The 18,496-nt window shown below is 39.1% G+C and overlaps 1 protein-coding gene across 10 annotated transcripts in view; it reads right to left on the bottom strand.

Moving 5' to 3' along the window:
• Positions 1-10,529, bottom strand: part of KITLG (KIT ligand) — an 84,612-nt gene extending 74,083 nt beyond the window's left edge. For 8 of the 10 annotated variants that reach the window (XM_078337040.1, XM_078337046.1, XM_002752832.6 and 5 more), the window contains exon 1: positions 10,322-10,529. Coding sequence is in view for 6 of the 10 variants with exons in the window: in XM_002752832.6 (XP_002752878.1) it covers positions 10,322-10,336 (15 nt within the window). In the remaining 4 variants the exon portion in view is untranslated. Of the gene's footprint in view, positions 1-7,813; positions 7,866-10,321 lie in introns of all 10 variants that reach the window. The other 2 variants (XM_078337041.1, XM_078337045.1) reach the window with 1 other exon arrangement.
• Between the last annotated feature and the right edge of the window lie 7,967 nt (positions 10,530-18,496).

Below are 18,496 nucleotides of genomic sequence, written 5' to 3'. Positions count from 1 at the left end.
TCTGTTCTGATGTCTCCCTTACCTGTGTTGAGATGATGTCAGGACTTTTTAGCCAACACTTTCATTTGTACCTAACTCCTATTAAGCAACTTACAAGGTAATGCTGCTGCTAAGGATGCGCTGACAGTCATCTGTTTAAAAACTAAAGATATTAATGCAGAAAATTTTTTTTTACTATTAATGCAGTTGGATTGATTAGAAATTAACAAAAGAAAGGCCACAATGTAAATGGCTGGTAGCTTTAAAAACCCAGACATAAGCATAAAGACATTATTATCAAATAGTTTTCTAATATGATCCCAGACATTTAAAATGATCTTCCAAAACAGCATGTAAAGAGGGCCGGAGCAAATTAATAAAATTATTTTCTGAAGTGTCTTTCTATTTCCAAGACACAATTTAAAAATATTTTTAAATATGACATCTACCAGCAAAGTACCACTTTATTTGAAAGACAAAAAGCTTTCTGGCAATGCGGAAATTCTTAATTCCATAAAGTAAAATGACATCTTTAGAGTTTACAATGAGCCTCCCTCACAACAGTCAGATGAGTCAGGCAAGGGGTTTCCATTTGGCGGCTGGGAAGATGGGTGGGAGAGGCTGGTAAGGAAGCCAAGGCTCCCTGACTTGTGGGAGTGTTGCTCATCTACACTTGTGGTAAGTACTGAGGAGTGTGGGGTCAGAAGCAACCCATCACTCAACCAGAGGATATAGCTTCGCCTGCTCTCAGTCTTTCTGGTGTAAGATTAAAATGCATCTTCATCTCTATACACAAATTTGAAAAAACAAAGAAGTTCAAGCCTTACAGTTTGTCTGTGTATGCATGCATGTCTATATTGGTGTATTATATTGCAGTGATGAGAAGGAATCTGGCCTTTAGATTTAAATAGGGTTGGCTTCAAATCCAGCCTCTTTCATATACTTGTACTATTTAGATTCTAATCTTGGGCAGGTTTTCTTAATCTCTGTGAACGTCAGGGTTCTCTTTTTCTTTGTTAAAAAAATGATGCCAATAATAATATGTACTTCACAACATCTTGCTACAATCAAATGAGATACACTTGTGCAGTTTGTGGCATGGTGCTTCACTCATGGGGAGTAATTCCCAGATATTAACTCTTAATTTGTCTTATTATTTCCTTATCCAGTAAGCGGTTCTTTTGCCTATTTAACAGCTTGTCTTTGTCCTACTTTGTATAGCTACTTTCTTTCAAGAGAAAGGGAAGAAAAGTGAAGGAGATAAAATTAGGAAAATTTTAAAAATTTTGCTAAGGGTGTTTGTGAGTATTAAATAAGATAGATAATGTACAGATAAGAGAGCTAAGCTATTAGTCTCTAAGGACTGGTTTTAATTTTTTTATTTATGAAAGCCCTATAGCCAAAGCCAGGAATTACTAACACTGAAGTTATTACTTACAGCATACAGATTTGCATAATGTTCTGTGATTTACTATTATTTTGGAGAAGGAAATGATGATCTATTAAGTGTCACTTACTGTGATGTTAGACAGTCTATCTCTTTTAATTAGCACATCAATACTACTAGGTGGTGACTTCTGTGCCCATTTTAAATATTGAGAAAGTGAAGTTCAAAGAGAAAACCTTCTGGGATCAGTAAATGACAGAACCAATGCATTTCATCCATACCCATTCAAACCTTTGCTATTATCTCACATCGTCTCCAGTTTCACCAAGTAAATGACATTACACATTCACTGAAAATTAATGCTGTAAATCGTGAACAAGGTAGCCTTGCCAGTCATCAACCAAATACATCTGTGTCTACAATAGACTCAGCACAGTTGTTAAAATTTTGCCATTAAAAAAAAAGGCTTATAAAAAAAATGTATCAGTATCTAACAACCTGAATTAGGTCTTCATTCATTTCACAACATTCCAAATGTACTTATTGAGCAGCTGGCAGGAGCCACTCTTTGAGGCAACTGCAATCATGAAATTTTTGTTGTCCAATTTCTATTACTGAAGGCTGTTTTAAATATCTGAGTTGCATTTGTTTCTGATTCAGTGTTCACGTAAACAGAATGTGTATCTTTGAGGTATTAAATAAGCCACGTTACAACACTGTGGTTAATGCCAGCTGAATCTCTTTTGAAATAAACAGCTGGGATTGGCAGGAGAAAAATCTTGTCTTAGTTTTCTTATCTGTGAAATGGGGTTTTAAAAAATAATAACTACCTTTCAGAGGAAAAGTTCTATGAATTAATTAATCTTGAAATTGTTTATCAGGATGGTTTGATTTTATAATACAATGGTAGAAGCTATTTAAAATGGCTACACATTTAAATGCCAAAAACTTGACACATATTACAGTAAATTTCATCTCTTCAAGTGGAATTAGTATGTGTGACATTTGTACCGAAGTGCAAACAATAAATGGTCAAATCAGTCTTGGATTTAAAAGTCTAATTATTTTAAAATATAAATAAATAAGTGCAAGGGCTTACAGCAGGTCCTTACATTGTGAGCATTATATAAAAATTTGCTAGTATTATTAGAAGCTACTTCTAATTTTAAATTAAAGTTCTCTATAGTCAAATGTGTGTATGTATGTGTGTATATATATATATTTATATATATGAAATACAGCAAGCTTAATAAATGCCCATATATATATTTTTCCTTAAAACCCCAAGTTTCAAATAAAAAAAAGTACATTATTTTTAAAGTATTATTAAAGCATAGAGCACTGTGGCTTCATTACATTACAAACAAACAGGAACTAAAGTTTTAAAAACACTTTTCTGGGCAGGGGCTAAGAATAAATATGTATGTATAATTTGTTACAAAGATAGTGGAAGAATTATATAAGCCTTATTTTGTAGTTCTGTGCTTTTCTACGTAGAATTAATGTCATCCAAATATTAAAAATCTTATGCTAATAACTTCCTTTGCATTTTTCATGCATGTTGCCTAATCCCTTTATTATCCCCTCATTTTGTTTAGTTCCCATTTTGGACCACCTGGAAGTAGGAAGCATCAGCCATTCTCCTGTACTGTGATAATGTCTTTCAAACAGCAGAATGACATATGTGTTAAGGTCAGCCCTCTGACTAACAGAGCACATCAAAGATTTCTGAGTAGGGCCCACGGAATGCAGCAGTTTTCTCAAGTTGCCAGAAATCCAAACTAAAGCAATCACAGAGCTTTTGGTTGTTCATCAAAAAAGGAAATCCCTAATGTGTTTACTATTTCAGAAGTGTTAAATTGTCCATTTAAAAAGACCCATAATTAATGATGTATGACTGCCGAGGTCTGTTTTGCAATCCTTGGGTTTTCCAGATCATGTTAGAAACTATTTTACACAAAAACATCTCTACCCTCTTTTCTCCCCACTCCTCCATCTAAAGTTCTGTAGTGAATATAAATTTTAACAGCCAGCACATCCATATGGATAACACATCCCAGGAGGGTGGTAAGGCCTTTATAACAAAGCACACTTTCTCTGTCACACTCTGCTTGGAAGCCAAGGAATCTGTGTGTTTTCCCAAGGCAGTTGTTTGGGACGGCACTGAGAAAGGAACTCCAAGTAAACAGTAGAAAACTCAAGCACTGTAGGGCCCTCAGAGGTTCCTTCACGAGACCACCACTATTCAGTTGTATTCCTTAGAGGCAGCCTGGTTCATTGCCACTCAAATACACACATTTAGGTGAAACAAGCCAGAAATGAGATGTGATTCAGCCCTGGAGCTGAGTAAAGACACTGAAATGGAAAGGTCCTCTGCTTTAGGGATTTTATGTCAAGGAGAAAAAAAGGGACAAGTTCTAAGCATTCACAGGAGTTATGTTCAGAAGATGAACTTCTGCTCCTGAAAAGGCAACACAGTATGGGTACATAAGACAAACACAACGCCCCCGTCCAAGCTGTGCTCTTTCCTCCGAGGTTTGCACAGGATCGCAATTATGCAGTGGGGATATCCTTTCTGCAAAGGTGAACAAGGCTTGCTTTTTCAAGTGCACTGAGTTTGCTGTGGTCCTTTCATGTCCTTTTACATGGTCACTCTAAAGAGCAAACGCATTCTTTGTGAGCACCAGACAAATTTTTGAGCTGCTGTCTGTGTACCTGGAATACAGAAAGGCTACCTAATTGCCTTGCTTTCTTCCAATCACCCACCCATGTTCTAATCAGCAGCACTCAAGAGCCCCAGGGCAACAGCTACAGGCACAAAGTCAAGTGCTGAATTCCTGCAGCCAGATAACCCAATGATAGCCATTGCTACTTTTTTTTTTCCCTAGACTATTGCCTCAATTCTAAACTTCATTTTCGTGAGTAGCTCACTAGACTTTGCCAGTGCTTAGAGAAGAGCATTATCAACATTGTTATAGCCCTGCTTTCTGAGGAATCTGTGTTCTCTTGGCTGGAGGAGTGTCCAGCTGATCATGGAATATTCTCATGTCAAGAAGAAGACTGTCATAGCTTCTGACTCCTAAAAAAAGAAAAGGCTGCTGCTAGCTCCTGGGTTTGCCCTAACTCTCAGCTAAGGAAAGGAGGTGAGCAAGCACCAGTCAAGGACTGTCTTGGCATAGTATCATCTACAGGAACTGCCTTTCCCTGAGGCTCCCTCCTCTTTCCACCTCTGTGTCTCCATCTGCAGTCTCTCATCTTCACTGTCTTCTCAGTATTAGCTTGTGGGCACTATTCAGAGATACTAAGCCCTAGAACATACACCTTGAGACAGAGCAAAGAGCAGGATCAGTTCCTCCGATTCTCCCCCCAGTGCTCTTTCTACTACGTCATCAGATCCTTTCTTGTTTTTTTTTCTCCATTTCAGCTCCATGCACACAGGTACTAGAGGTTAAAGGGACAGAAAAGACAGGCAAATACAAGGAAGTACTACCTTTTGTTAGCTTATCTCCTTAGTCAGCTAACTTTGCCTTAGAGCTCTTTTTCATAGAATTAAAACATTTAGAAGAAATTAAAGATCTTCTTTAACTATAGATTTTGCTAAAACAGGAAAGTATAAATACCATTCTCTTTATACAGAAATATCAAGTAGTAGGTGAATGGATAAAAGTAGAGCAGTCTAAATTTAAATCTCCTTCAGTTCTCCCCTTTGGCTTATTCATAATCATAAAACAATGGTTATAATATATATTCACGCTGAAGCAATGGCTACATAAATCTGAGAACTGAAGGAAGCTTAAATGCCATCTGGTTCAAATCTCTATTTTACTAGTACTTTAGAAATAGAGAATTGTAGAACCAGAAGGCACTTAGAAATCACCTAGCCTCACTCATTTTACAGTTGAGCAAACTAAGATCTGGAGTTCAAATAATTTCCCAAAGTCCTACTACTTACTTACAGGTTAATAAAAGAAATCAGCCTCCTGATATCCAAGCCCAAGTGGCAGCCTAGAAACAAAGTAAAATGTAGCCAAAGGACAAAGACAGGTACATAAAGAACATTCTTCCTTTAAATGACATACATTATGATTTTAAAGAAAGAGCCACGAGCCCCAACTATGAGAAAATCACTCCCTCACCTCTTTTTTTCTGTGGAGAAAGAAATAGGTAGAAATGGGGTGATGACAATTCTCTTCAACTCCCAGCCCCTGTAAACAGTTTTTAGTATACCCATAATTAAGTGAAAAGGCGAACACATCTTGCTGCATCTATAAATCAGAAAGGCTACAGTCAATGGTTTCTATGAAACAGAGCCTATACAAAACAACCCTGAAGGCAGCATATATTATAAAATATCTTAGTGTTCCCTCAATTTGTTTTGTAAATTGTTCTGGCTACATACGTGACTAAGACCAAGAACAGTGTCTAAGACCAAGAACAGTCTCCTGCAGCTGCTCATGATTTATGTGGTAGAAAGATAAAAAGATCATTCCTCAGAGATTTATATCCAAATGACTTGCCCTAATTTAAAAAAGGGAACATTAAGATAATCCAGAAAAGAAAAAAATAAAAGTCTCAAACTTGCATAATGAAAAAAAAAAATGTCACTGCACGTTGCCTGGTAAAGACAACAAAGACACCCCACAGAAATGAATGCATGGCCTCACACAGAAAAGCAAGTGCAAGAACATTACAGATGGGAAACTGACCAAGTCTCTTTAGTCCAAAATAGAATAAAATAAAACAAAATAATTTTTTAGAATCATACAAGGAGAACTTAGAAAGCAAGTGTGGAAATATGAAACCGAGTCAGCGATAGTGATATTTCCATTTATATTATCTATTCTAGTATCTCATTCATTTGTACTTTAAAATAAAAACCTTAAAGAACTTAGCATCTTTTGTGCCCACATATCACCTTTGTTTTCACATATTCCTGGATTAATGTGTGTGAATTATAGTCTATAAACAGGTATCAGCCTATCATGGGAGTCACCAAATCGACAGATGTAGATTTAGGAAAACTTGGTCTCTATGCTTAGTTCATTAGGCATCATTTATCTGCAGTAAATCAGTTTTTCTCTGGCTTATAAAGTAGGCCAGCAGGCACTCTATTATCAAGAACAATAAATTCAAACTGTACATACAGTAAAGACACATATAAAATTTCATTTAGCCCTTAAAACCACCATGCAAGAAAAATCTCTATAACTTTTATAATCATCATACAGATTATAAACACGGAAATCCCAAGAAGTTTAACAAACATTTGCTTAAGGTCATTTGTCTCATGACTAATAAAACAGGAATTAGAATCTAAGTCTTCAGAAGCTAGAGCCTAGAATCTTTCCACCAACCATATTTTAGGTGTTCCTCAGATATGGAAAGTGAAGGCCACATGTAGTGAGATTTGCCAATCCATGTAAGAAAGCTCTAATACCCAGACTTGCTATTTCAATGATAAATTTTTATATGATTTATGGTGATGAAAACATTTCAGTCACCCATTATTATAGAACAAATGTAAGCCACAATTTACTATCTTCAAATCAGTGGTTAGACATAAATAAAATTTAGCAATTTTAATTGGTTTGGCCCAGCCTTTCAGATTTCCATATGGTTATTTTCCTTGTTTTATGTTAAATGTAATCAACTTAGCACTTGGGTTTTAAAATCTTGGCAGAATGTATCAATTAAAAGCTACATAAATTAGAATTATTCAATGCAGACATTCCAAATTGAGTGATCTTAAGGACAAGATTTAAAAAAATGTTCTTTTCATAAATATGTTAATTTTCCTCTACAAAGTAAACTTGCATCGTCACTCACATGACAAACTTCATACAGACATAAAAGAGATATTTTCTTTGGAGTAGTGAAAACTAACATTCTATTTGCTTCATCTCTGAGAGTTAGTATGCCTAAAATGGACTTTTCTACATTGCTTGCAAGATGAATCTTTCTTCTCTGAGTATTTCTGAAACTGACAGCAGTTATGATATTTCTCATAAACCATCCCCAAACTAAAACGTAAGCACAATATTGATAAATGTAACACCGGACACATTAAGCTAATGGTGCTCTGAACCAAATTTTAATCAGTGTTGCAAAATATGGTACCTTGATTGATATTTAATATGATATATCAGAATATTATGTTTAAAAAATAGTTATACATTGAAAGAGGTGTTCTTTCCAAGCCCAAGCCACAGTTACCTTTAGAAATTATAAAACCACACAATCTGAATAAAATGCAATCAAACAGAAATACGAAAAACTCAAAAGACATTCATTTCTGTAGTATGGTGATTAAATTTATTGTCACAAAATTGCTCCGCATGGCTGTTGCCTGTGTCATTATATTTGAAATAGTGAAGTGTACCACATGTGCTAAATGAATGAATCATTCATCAAACCCCAAGTGGTTGTTGATGGAATTTTCACACTTACTTAGCTTGACTGAAAGGCCAGAATACCTGGAGTCCCCATGATTCTTGGAGAGCTGTGTGATTCAAATTAAAACCCATTTTAAAATATTATTATTAAGTTCTTCTTTTACATATGAGATAGTAGGAGAGTATAGAACCAGTAGCTTTATAATAGAACCATGATATTGATGCCATGTTTATAAATGACTATTTAAACTACTAAATATTAATAGATATTCTTCCCTGGTGAGCATAACATTAGATTCAGAACAATCGATCCTACTGCTTAGGATTTACATAGGTTACTTTCCATCCATGCAGCACTGCTGCACAGAAAATCTTTATTTTCTTTGTAATTTTTGAATTAGAAAATTTAACAATATGAAAAAGGATCTAATCCCCCTCCTCTATTTCCACAGATTATGTTCTTGATTTTGGCTATTTCTAGTGTCCCCTTTTTCAGTGACTGTGGAATTGCTAGAAGTATTCTTAAAGAAAACCTTGAAGGTCATTAGATCCTGGGCTATGAATGCCTTCATTCAACAAGGGCACTGCCCTCCTTTGCCTGCAAGCCGTTTAACATCAGCAAGTTCCCCCAAAGGGCCTGCACTTTAACTTGTGTGATGTGTGACCGAACAGGTCACATATCTAAAATACTTAGCTTTCTCAAATGTCTCTGGTCGGCAGCACTGAGTCACTAATGCCACAGCCACAATGTTTCAGACTAGATTGACCTCTTTCTAGTTTTCAATGGAATTATTCCATGTAATCCGATTTGCACAGCCATTTAATCAAAGCGAGAAAGGAGATTACAGAGCTCACATTTGTTTTGCAAAGCAAGGGTGCAAGGATAATCAATCCTACCGCTTCTCAAAGTGACTTGATAGTACATCACCCCTCCCCCGCCCCGGCTTTGGAGTGTTGGACATTAACCTTATCTGTCTCTTGCGATCTGATTTTAGTAGGAAGGTTTAGGCTCTTTTCTTGAACTAGAAGGTAGCAACTTCTTCCCCCAGATCTCACCACTATCATTCATGTGAGCAGATGCTACTATTTTTATAAGTCTCTACCCTTCTTATAATTCCACAGAAAGCTTGTCTAAATCAAGAGACTACAATGAAACTTTTCTTTTGCTGCAAGTATCTTTAACTTTTGCATTTCAACAGCACACTGTGGTGATTCCAGGTGTGGTGCCCAATGCCTTGCTTGAAAGCTAACCTGCTTGCCAGAGAGGCGAGAGGCAAGAGGCACACCGCTTCTTTTCTCTTGGAGAGTACTCTAGAGACTATGCAAGCCTCTTTTAGCCAGGCAATGTCCTTTTCCCCTGCCTTTTACCAACACAGGTACAAGGGGCTAGAGTCTTGCAACTTTCTTCCTAATGGGTATCTTTGCAGGCCTAGAAATCTGTTTAAAATATGATGCTAAGCAGGTCATTTGATAAAGCATTTGGAGCACATTGTTGCCTTCATTCTAAACCGGCAATTTGTACAAACACCCCGATTTCCTTTTCCCCCAACCCTTCCACCCCTTGTACACATTTCAGGAATTGCAATCTCCGACAGAACCTCAGGGGGGTGAAAGGGCAACCCTTACCCAACCCGCGGTAGATAACACATAATTTCTGAGGGGGTAGGAATGAGAGGAGGTAAGAATCAACAATGGTGAAGAGAACTGTGGATAGGGGCACCGTGGCGGCCCTTTCTAAACGACGAACCAGTTATGTTTGTTTCTAAGTGGGGAAAAAATTTAATTGTCCCTCTGGGCAGTGCTTTACCCACAGTGCTTTATGTATAATGCAGAATTTAGCTGCACTAGGAATTATCTCAGTAACTATCAATGAGGTGTCTATTTCATAAAAAGCCTTTATCTCTGCTGAAATGGAAAACGGTGCATGCATTGTGGAGGTACTAGAGCTCTCTAGAGCCCACATAGAGCCGCAAACTAGGCAGATACCGCGGAGAGCCAAGTTTCCCGGGCGGGCCAGGCAGGTTCCCGCCCCGCCGAGAGCTGCAGCTTAGGAGCTCCGCGTTGGCTTCGCTCCCGCTGCTGCACCCGCGTCCGCGCCGCGCTCGGTGCCAGCGCCCACCTCGGGGCTACACAAATAAATCAGAGTGCGAGAGCCAGCGAGGGTGGCGCGTGGGGAGCTGTTTCATAATCTCCCGGAATGTACGGGAAAACCTCTCCTGTGCAAAGGCATGCCTTCCCGTGATAACTTAAAATTCCTTGAAGCAAAAGCCGACCGATCCTTCTACCAGACGGGAATTGCAGTTTCCGACTGACAGCTCCAAACTTCACCGCTGAGGCTCCAAACTTGACACCGGCTCTCTCTCAGCCCTCCTCCTCCCTTTCTCCCTGGCTCACGCGGCTCGGCATCGCACACCACGCCGGCCTCCCCGAACCCTCTTGGTTCACCCGGCAGGCACAGCCCTGCACGCCCCAGCGGCAGGTCACAGGACGCGCCCGCTTCCCCGGGGCACCGGGCGAGATTTTTCTTGGAGAGCCCGCGAGCTCCTGAGCGCGCCCTACTCACTTGTGTCTTCTTCATAAGGAAAGGCAGCGCTGCGATCCACCACGAGCAGTGGTGTGGCAACTCCGTTTAGCTGTTCTGGAGCTCCAGCATACTGCACGAGCAGCGGCGGCAGATAGTCCACGCATTGGGTAGCCCGAGCGCAGCGCCCTCTCCACTGTCTGTGCTTCCTGCGGCGCTTCTAGTCTCGGCGCGAGGCGGCGAGCGAGCCCGGCTGTCGAGCCGCGGGCGCTTTTATACAGTTCCCTCCCGCCTGCTCCGGACACGCCTCCTTCCCTTCCGGAGCCCCGGGTAGGCGACAAGCAAAGGCGAGGAGGGAAGAATCGGGAGGACAGCCAGACGCTGTAAATGACCCAGAAGTTGGGCAGATTAGGCCAACCGCAGACCCTCGCCTGGGGGCCCCGGTCCTGCACCGGCTGGAGGCCGCGAAGGAGGGGACGCAGAGGGCGAAGCTTGGCACCCGGCAGCTACTGCTCGAGACGAGTCCCAGCTCAGCCTCCCGGACCCGCCAGGGCTCACCTGGCACCCTCGGGGACAGAAGAAATACCTCGGGCGCAGGAGAGGACTCGGAGCTCCCTCTTTATAAAGAGTCAATGAGGGAGAGGAGTCCGGGAGGTTCAGAGCAAAGAATTCACCCTGCCTGCCTTAAGGAAATAAAGTTTAATTGCGACCTGCAGTTAGGCTATTGTCCTGTCTTTTTAAACAGTTACTTTAGTGAATGAATAATAATTTCAAAAACTGTTGACTCAAGGTTAAGTATTACAAGGGGAGACGCTTATTTCAGAATGGTTTGTTACTGTGTCTTTAGAAATTAAGATTGAAAGAGAAGCGATGGATTATTAAACTGCAGGTCACCAACATAGCAAGGTTTTGAAAGTTGTACTTTTTTGAACGGAAAGATAATGCAACCACAATAATAATACCTAACACCATTATGTGATTAATTTATTCATATACCGGGTGCCAGACTAAGAACTACGCATAGAATATCTCATTAAATTCTTTCATCCCATCTATTAATATAGATCTTATTATTTTATTCCCATTTTATGGACAATGAAATACAAGCTTAGGTTAATTTTTCTGACCAACCATGTCTAGTAAATGGCAGAGCTCTAATTTAAATCTGGAGTCCCAGCTGTACAGTCTTAAAAAAAATAATTTAAGCAAATATTTTATTGATTCTCCAAAATGTGTCTATTTTGATTTGTATAACTGGAGAATATTGAACAGCATTTTATTATTTTTTAAAAGAAAATATTAGCTGAACATTAACATCAGTAATCTTTAAAGAAGGAATAATGTATGAGTTTAGGAATTAGTTATTTTAATAATATAACAGGATTCCAAATTTGCCTTAATTAATTCAGGTGCATTTGTTAAACATGAATATGCCAAACCTATAACCAGGGCGAGGCTTATCCATTTCACTCCAGATGTACTGACCTCTGTGATTTCCCCAAATGTGGGAAATTCTACTTCATAATTTAATGGAGGACTGTGTTCTCACTTTCTCATATTAGAAAAAATATGTATAGACAGCACATTAATCATGATTCCAAGTTGATAGTTGCTTAGAAAGATTTTTATACATCAGGTACTCTTACTCAGAATTAGTACAAATATATCAATCATCAAATATCAAAATTAGCTGCTTAAGTTGGATACTGGAGGCATAACAAATGATTGTTTTCTTTTTCTTTGAGGTTTATTTTTATTTTTTAGGCAGAGTCTCACTCTGTCTCCCAGGCTGGAGTGCAGTGGCACAATCTCATACCACTGCAACCTCTGCCTCCCGGGTTGCTAGCCCAGGTAATTTTTTGTATTTTTTTTTTTTTTTTTTTTTTAGTAGAGAGGAGGTTTCACCATGTTGGCTAGACTGGTCTCGAACTCCTGGCCTCAGGTGATCTGCCCACCTCGGGTTCCTGATGTATTGGGATTACAAGCGTGATCCACTGCGCCTGACCTCTTTAAGGCTTTTTTGAAGTCAAGCATTTTATTTTTTTCTCCAGCTTTATTAAGGTGTATTTGACAAGAATAGTACCTATTTACCATGTACAATATGGTGTTCTGCTTATGTATATATTGTGAAGTTATTAAAACAGGCTAAATAACATATCCATCACCTCACATACATTTTTGGGAGATGAGAATTTTTAACATCTACTCTTTGTAGTTTTGAAGTTCCTCAGTATATTTGGGGGATTGATTCCTGGACCTTTCACATATACCAAAATCTACATATATTCAAGTCTCACAATCAAACCTGCAGAACCTGCAGACACAGAAAATCAGCCCTGCTTATACATGGATTTTACATCTCTAGCATACTGTATTTTCTCTCTAAGTTTGAAAAAAAATTCCATGTAAGTAGACCCACACAGTTCAAACCTGTGTCATTCAAGGGTCAACTATATACAGTACATTATTATTAACTGTAGTTATCATACTATACAATAAATCTCCAGAACTTATTCATCCTAACTAAAACTTTGTACCCTTTTACCACCATTTTTCCACAATAAAAAATATTTAGTGTCAAACTCACTTTAATGTATAACACTAAGTAAATAACAAGTAATACTAAAGGAAGACAGATAGGACAAAAATAATCAAAATGGCATGAGAATTACTGAAACTTGGGAATCATAGATCTAACCATATGGATTTTATGAGACCAATAGGAAGAAATGGCCTAATTAGTTGGACCAGGTTTAAAGAAACCAGGCAGTGCTCCTAACAGAAATTCAGTTCAATTTCTTTCCATTCAACTCAAAAATACGTGCTATATTCATCTCCTACAATACATTCTCACTCTCCTCGCGCTCTTCCTCCCTCCTTCCATTCTTTTCCCTGTCAGTTCTGTCTCCTCCTCCCACCTCCACCATTCCCTGGTTCCAGCTTCATTAATATTACTGACTTTCTCATCCATAACTGTGCCTTTTATTTTGCTCATACCGCTGCATTGTAGCTTTGTTGTGTGACAATGTTACTTGAAATTAAATCGAGAGAATGCCAAAGCAGATATCCAAGGGATTAGAAAGAGCTAATATGCAAATAAAAGATTTTAGGTAGGCTTATGTAGAAGTCAGAAATGGGTCAGAACAACAGATCTCTCCATAAGACTGGCTTTTGATAGGGGATGCAGGCCAGCATTCAGTTGCTTGGCAGAAGAAAAACTGAACAAGAGGCAGGGCTGTGTCCCAGGGGGACAGGAGGCATGGGGAATATTTTCTTATGGAAATAGCAAGCTGCCATTATATAGCTCAGGGAGTTCAATATTTAACACACCGGGTAGAAAGTTATTCCACAGTTATCTAATTTTTACTTGCATACTTTCAATAATATTGGTCAGTCATACTATTATTGATTAATTCAATTTTGAAAAGCTTTTTTCCTGAGCTTTATCATTTTTGGTGTTGGTAAGACGCAGGTTTAATTTCAGCAAATAAGTCTTACAAACCTTACTTTGTGCATGTGAAATAGCTCTTGTTCATTCACTATTTTGTGGATATCTTCTTTCAGACACACATATTGTTTTCAATTTTTTTTTTAATTACTCTTACAAACTGAAACTGATTGTCTGACCAAGTCAGACCAGAGGCAGGCCATCTGTATCTGTCTTTGACTGGAGGAGTGGGGAAAAGAGAAGAATGACTCTTTGATTATGAAACTTCCTCTGGTGAAAGCTCTTTGGTGGCTTGCCATTGCTTTTGGAATAAAGAAGTTAGCACCTTAGCCTTAGGCCTTCAAGGCCTCCGGGATCTGGCCTCTCCCTTCCTCTTTAAGGTCAACTCATTATGCTCCCGTTTTTCCAGGGCCAAGGCCCTTCTGTCCTCATAATTCTCACCTCAGAGTATTTGCAGATACCCTTCCTTCTGCCTCTGTTTGGACCATTTTGTTTCATCCTATCTTTGGGCCTAGTATGTATGTACTCATCATTTAGGTCTCAACACAGTATTTCCTATATTTCCTTCCTCAAGGATGCTTTCCTGATCTCTTTGATTGTCAATTCTCCTTTTATTATAAAGTCAAGCATGAATTACCTATTATTTACAAAATAACTTCAGTTTTATATTTGTTTGACTATTTGGTTAAAGTCACTATGACTGTCCTTGCTCATTATTTTATCTTTAATATTTAGTACAGTGAAAAGAACAGAGTGAATCTTTTAAATATTAGTCAACTAGGTTGCTGTTGCCACATTTAAGCCAGAAATTGGTCTAAGCCCTTAGTTTATACTATGTCAATAACTTCTTATCACAATCATGTAAGGAAGGGAATTTTAACTTTTCTACTTGATAAATAAGGAAACTGAGGATCAGTTAAGTACAGTGATTTGCTTAAGATCCCTCAATTGATAAGTGGGAAAACCACGATCTAACCCAGACATATGAACTGTGGTTAGGATTTTTTTTCCTTAGTTTGCTTAGCACACTTTCCTGTCACTCTTCTTCCATTCTTAGCACTCACTTTTACTTGGAGAATTCAAAGTATTCCATATCTTTCGGGAGAGACTGTCATTCACATGGCTCTGTTTTCCCACCTCCTCCCTCCACTATAGGAGTTAGGCTTAGAACCCTGATCTGGTTAGTCCTGATTGGTTGAGGAATGGGTACATCACATGAGGTGAGTGGATCAGAATCCACTGTGGGACTTTTCTGCTAGAGCCAATGGGGAACACTATCTCTTCCCTGTGGGGTTTCCAAATTACAAGAATGTGAAGTTCTCTTTGCCTATGTGAAGATATATCATTTTACCAGCCTTGAAATGATGAAATTCATAAGTTCACAGAGTATTCTTTGAATAATATAATTTTTCTAGTATTCAGAAAACAACAACAAACTTATTTGTCTAGTTCAGGGTTTTTCTTGATTATGTAATAAGGATTAGCAGTATTGCCAAGGATAGTGTATTAGTCCATTCACGTTACTATAAAGGAATACCTAAGACTGGATAATTTTTAAAGAAAAGAGGTTTAATTGTTTCACAGTTCTGCAGGATGTACAGGAAGCATGGTCTTGGCATTTCCTTCTGGTGAGGCCTCAGGAAGCTTACAATCCTGGAGAAAGGTAAAGTGGAAACAGCTGTGTCAGATGGCAGGAGTGAGTGCAACAGAGTGAATGGGGGACGAAGTCTCAGACTTTTAAACAACCAGATCTTTCACGAACTAACTGAGCAAGAACTCACTCATTACCAAAGGCATGGTGCTAAACCATTCATAAAGAATCCACTCCCATGATCCAAGCACATCCCATCAGGCCCCCACCTCCAACAATGAAAATTATATTTCAACATGAGATTTGGAGGGAGATTATGAGAAACCATATCATTCTGCTTTTGGCCACCTAAATCTCATGTCCCTCTCTCATTTCAAAATGCAATCAAGCTTTCACAATAGTACCCCCAAGTCTTAACTCATAAGTTCCAAGTCCCACGTCCAAAGTCTCATCTGAAGATGAGTTCCTTCTACTTATCAGCCTATAAGATAAAAAATAAGTAATTTACTCCCAAGATACAATAATTATACAGGATTGGATGTATGTTCCCATTCCAACAGGGAGAAATTGGCCAAAAGAAAGGAGCTACAGGTGCAATGCAAGTTTGAAACCCAGCAGGGCAGTAATTCCATCTGAAAGCTCCAAAATGATCTTTGACTCTATGACCCACATCCAGGGAACACTGGTGCAAGGTCTCCCAAGGTCTTGGGCAGTTCTGCCTCTGTAGCTTTGGGCGTGCAACCCCTGTGGCATGCTCTCATGGGTTGGAGTTGAGTGCCTGAGGCTTTTTAGGTTCAGGATGCAAGCTACTTGTAGATCTACCATTCTTGCATCTGGAAGATGGTGGCTCCTTTCCCACAACTCCACTAGGCAATGACCTAATGGGGAATCTGTTTAGGGTCTTGGATAATAATATATCTTAGAAACCCTACATTTTCGCTTTGTACTGCCCTGTGAGGCTTCCTGTGAGGGCTCCACCCTTGCAGCAGGCTTCTCTCTGGGCACCCAGGCTTTCTTGCATGTTCTCTGAAATCTAGGAGGGAGCTGCCAAGAATCCTTCACTTTTGCATTCCATGCACCTGCAGGTTTAACACTACGTGGAAGCAACCATGGCTTACAAAGGCTTATGGTCTCAAAAGTAGTATCTGGGGCCCTTTGAGCCGAGTCCAGAGCCAAAGAAATCAGAATGTGGGGAGCAGTGACCTGAGGCTGCAGAGGGTAGTGGGGCCCTTGGCTTGGCCTGAAAATTCACTTGCCCCTCCTAGGATTCTGGACTTGTGATGAGAGGCACTGCTTCAGAGGCTTCTAAAATGCCTTTGAGGCCTTTTTCTCATTAACTTGGATATTAGCTCTTGGCTCCTTTTTAGTTAGGCTAATCTCTCTAGCAAGTAGCCACTCCAAAGTCTGCTTGTATTGTCTCCTGAAATGACCTTTCCTGTTCTATCACATGGACAGGCTGCAAATTTTCCAAATTTGTTTTAGCTCTGCTTCTCTTTCAAATGTAAGCTCCAACTTTAAGTTCTTTCTTTGCTCCTGCATCTGAGTGTAGATTGTTAGAAGCAGCCAGGCCATATCTTAATCACTTGCTGCTTAGAAATTTCTTCCACTATATATCCTAAGTCATCACACTTTAGTTCAAAAGTATGCAGATCTCTAGGGCATGAACACAATGAAGCCAAATTCTTTGATAGGGCATAACACGAGTGACCTTCATGCCAATAATTTCCTCATTTCCACCTAAGACCTCTTCAGCCTGGCCTTCACTATTCATATTTCTGTCAGTGTTTTGGTCACAACAATTTAACCATTCTCTAAGAAGTTCCACATTTTCCCTTATCTTCCAGTCTTCCTCTGAGTCCTCCAAATTCTTCCAGCCTCTGCCTGTTACCAGTTCCTAAGTTGCTTCCACATTTTCAAGTATCTTTATAGCAAAATCTCACTCCCTAGTACTAATTTTCTGTGTTAGTTTGTGTTACTATGAAGGAATGCCTGATACTGGGCAACTTATATAAATAAAAAGAGGTGTAATTGGCTCAGAATTCTGCAGAATGTACAGGAAGTATAGTACTGAAATCTGCTTCTGGTAGGCCTCAGGAAACTTGCAATCATGGTGAAAGGTTAAGGGGAGCAGATGTATCAGACAGCAAGAGTGAGAGCAACCCAGCAAGTAGAAGGAGGTCCCAGAGTTTTAAACAAATAGATCTTGCATGAACTAATTGAGCAAGAACTCACTCATCACCAAGGAGATGGTGCTAAACCACTCATGAAGGATCCACCGGATGATCCAATCCCACTAGACCCCATCTCCAACACTGGGAATCATAATTCAACATGATTTTATAAGGTACAAACATCCAAACCATATCAGATAGTAAATACTTACATTGTTGGTGGTTGGCCTTTTCCCCCTTTATACTATACCTAAAAATTAATTGTATAATCAATTTAAAAATAAACAGTAAATAATTACATTCCTGAAAAATACTCAGCTTGTATAATAACATATCTTAAAAGTTTTATTTTTACCCCTCTTGTGAAGCTCTAGAAATATTTGTATTAACTCAGAATGTTCTGTTTTATCTTATCAATAAACATTTATCACATAGTAAATGGAATTTGTTTGACAGAAAATTAAAAAATGCATGAGTGTCCCTGGAGATAATTTTGATATGGATAAGTAATTTTATTTAATACCTATCAAATAATCAGGAAGCAAGCTCAGCTGTTCACTGCTTGTAACAAGAATGAAGTCCAGTGGAAGGAAAATTACTTTATTCCAGGGCTTGCAGTGAGGAAATGGCCAAGGATAGTGCCTTACAGAAACCATTTCAAACTTTAGGCTGGGGAGGAGGGCTTAAAAAGGGAACTTGGAATGGGAGGCCTGCTGGAGTGGGGCTGGGTACAAGGTCTGTGTGTCTGGTTCCAGTGGCTGTCTTGAGTTGTGGTTCACCTAGAGCGCAGGCTGGTATCATCTTAACAATGGTGGGGTTGTTGACTAACTACCTTGAGGTAATCTCTGAAATTTTGTGTTTGGGTCTTCATACCTTGTCTGTCTCAAAATTAGCTTCTGGAACTTCTAAGTAAGCACAGCTTCTAAGTGTGTATGGTGTAAGTTTAACAAATATACAGTTAGATAAATGCTCATAATATTAAGGAAGTGTGTGGTGAGAGAGGAATA

This window comes from Callithrix jacchus, chromosome 9 (assembly GCF_049354715.1).
Source record: "Callithrix jacchus isolate 240 chromosome 9, calJac240_pri, whole genome shotgun sequence".
NCBI classification, from domain to species: Eukaryota; Metazoa; Chordata; class Mammalia; order Primates; family Cebidae; genus Callithrix; species Callithrix jacchus.
Note: the sequence above shows the minus strand (reverse complement) of the source record. Positions and strands in the feature narration are given on the sequence as shown.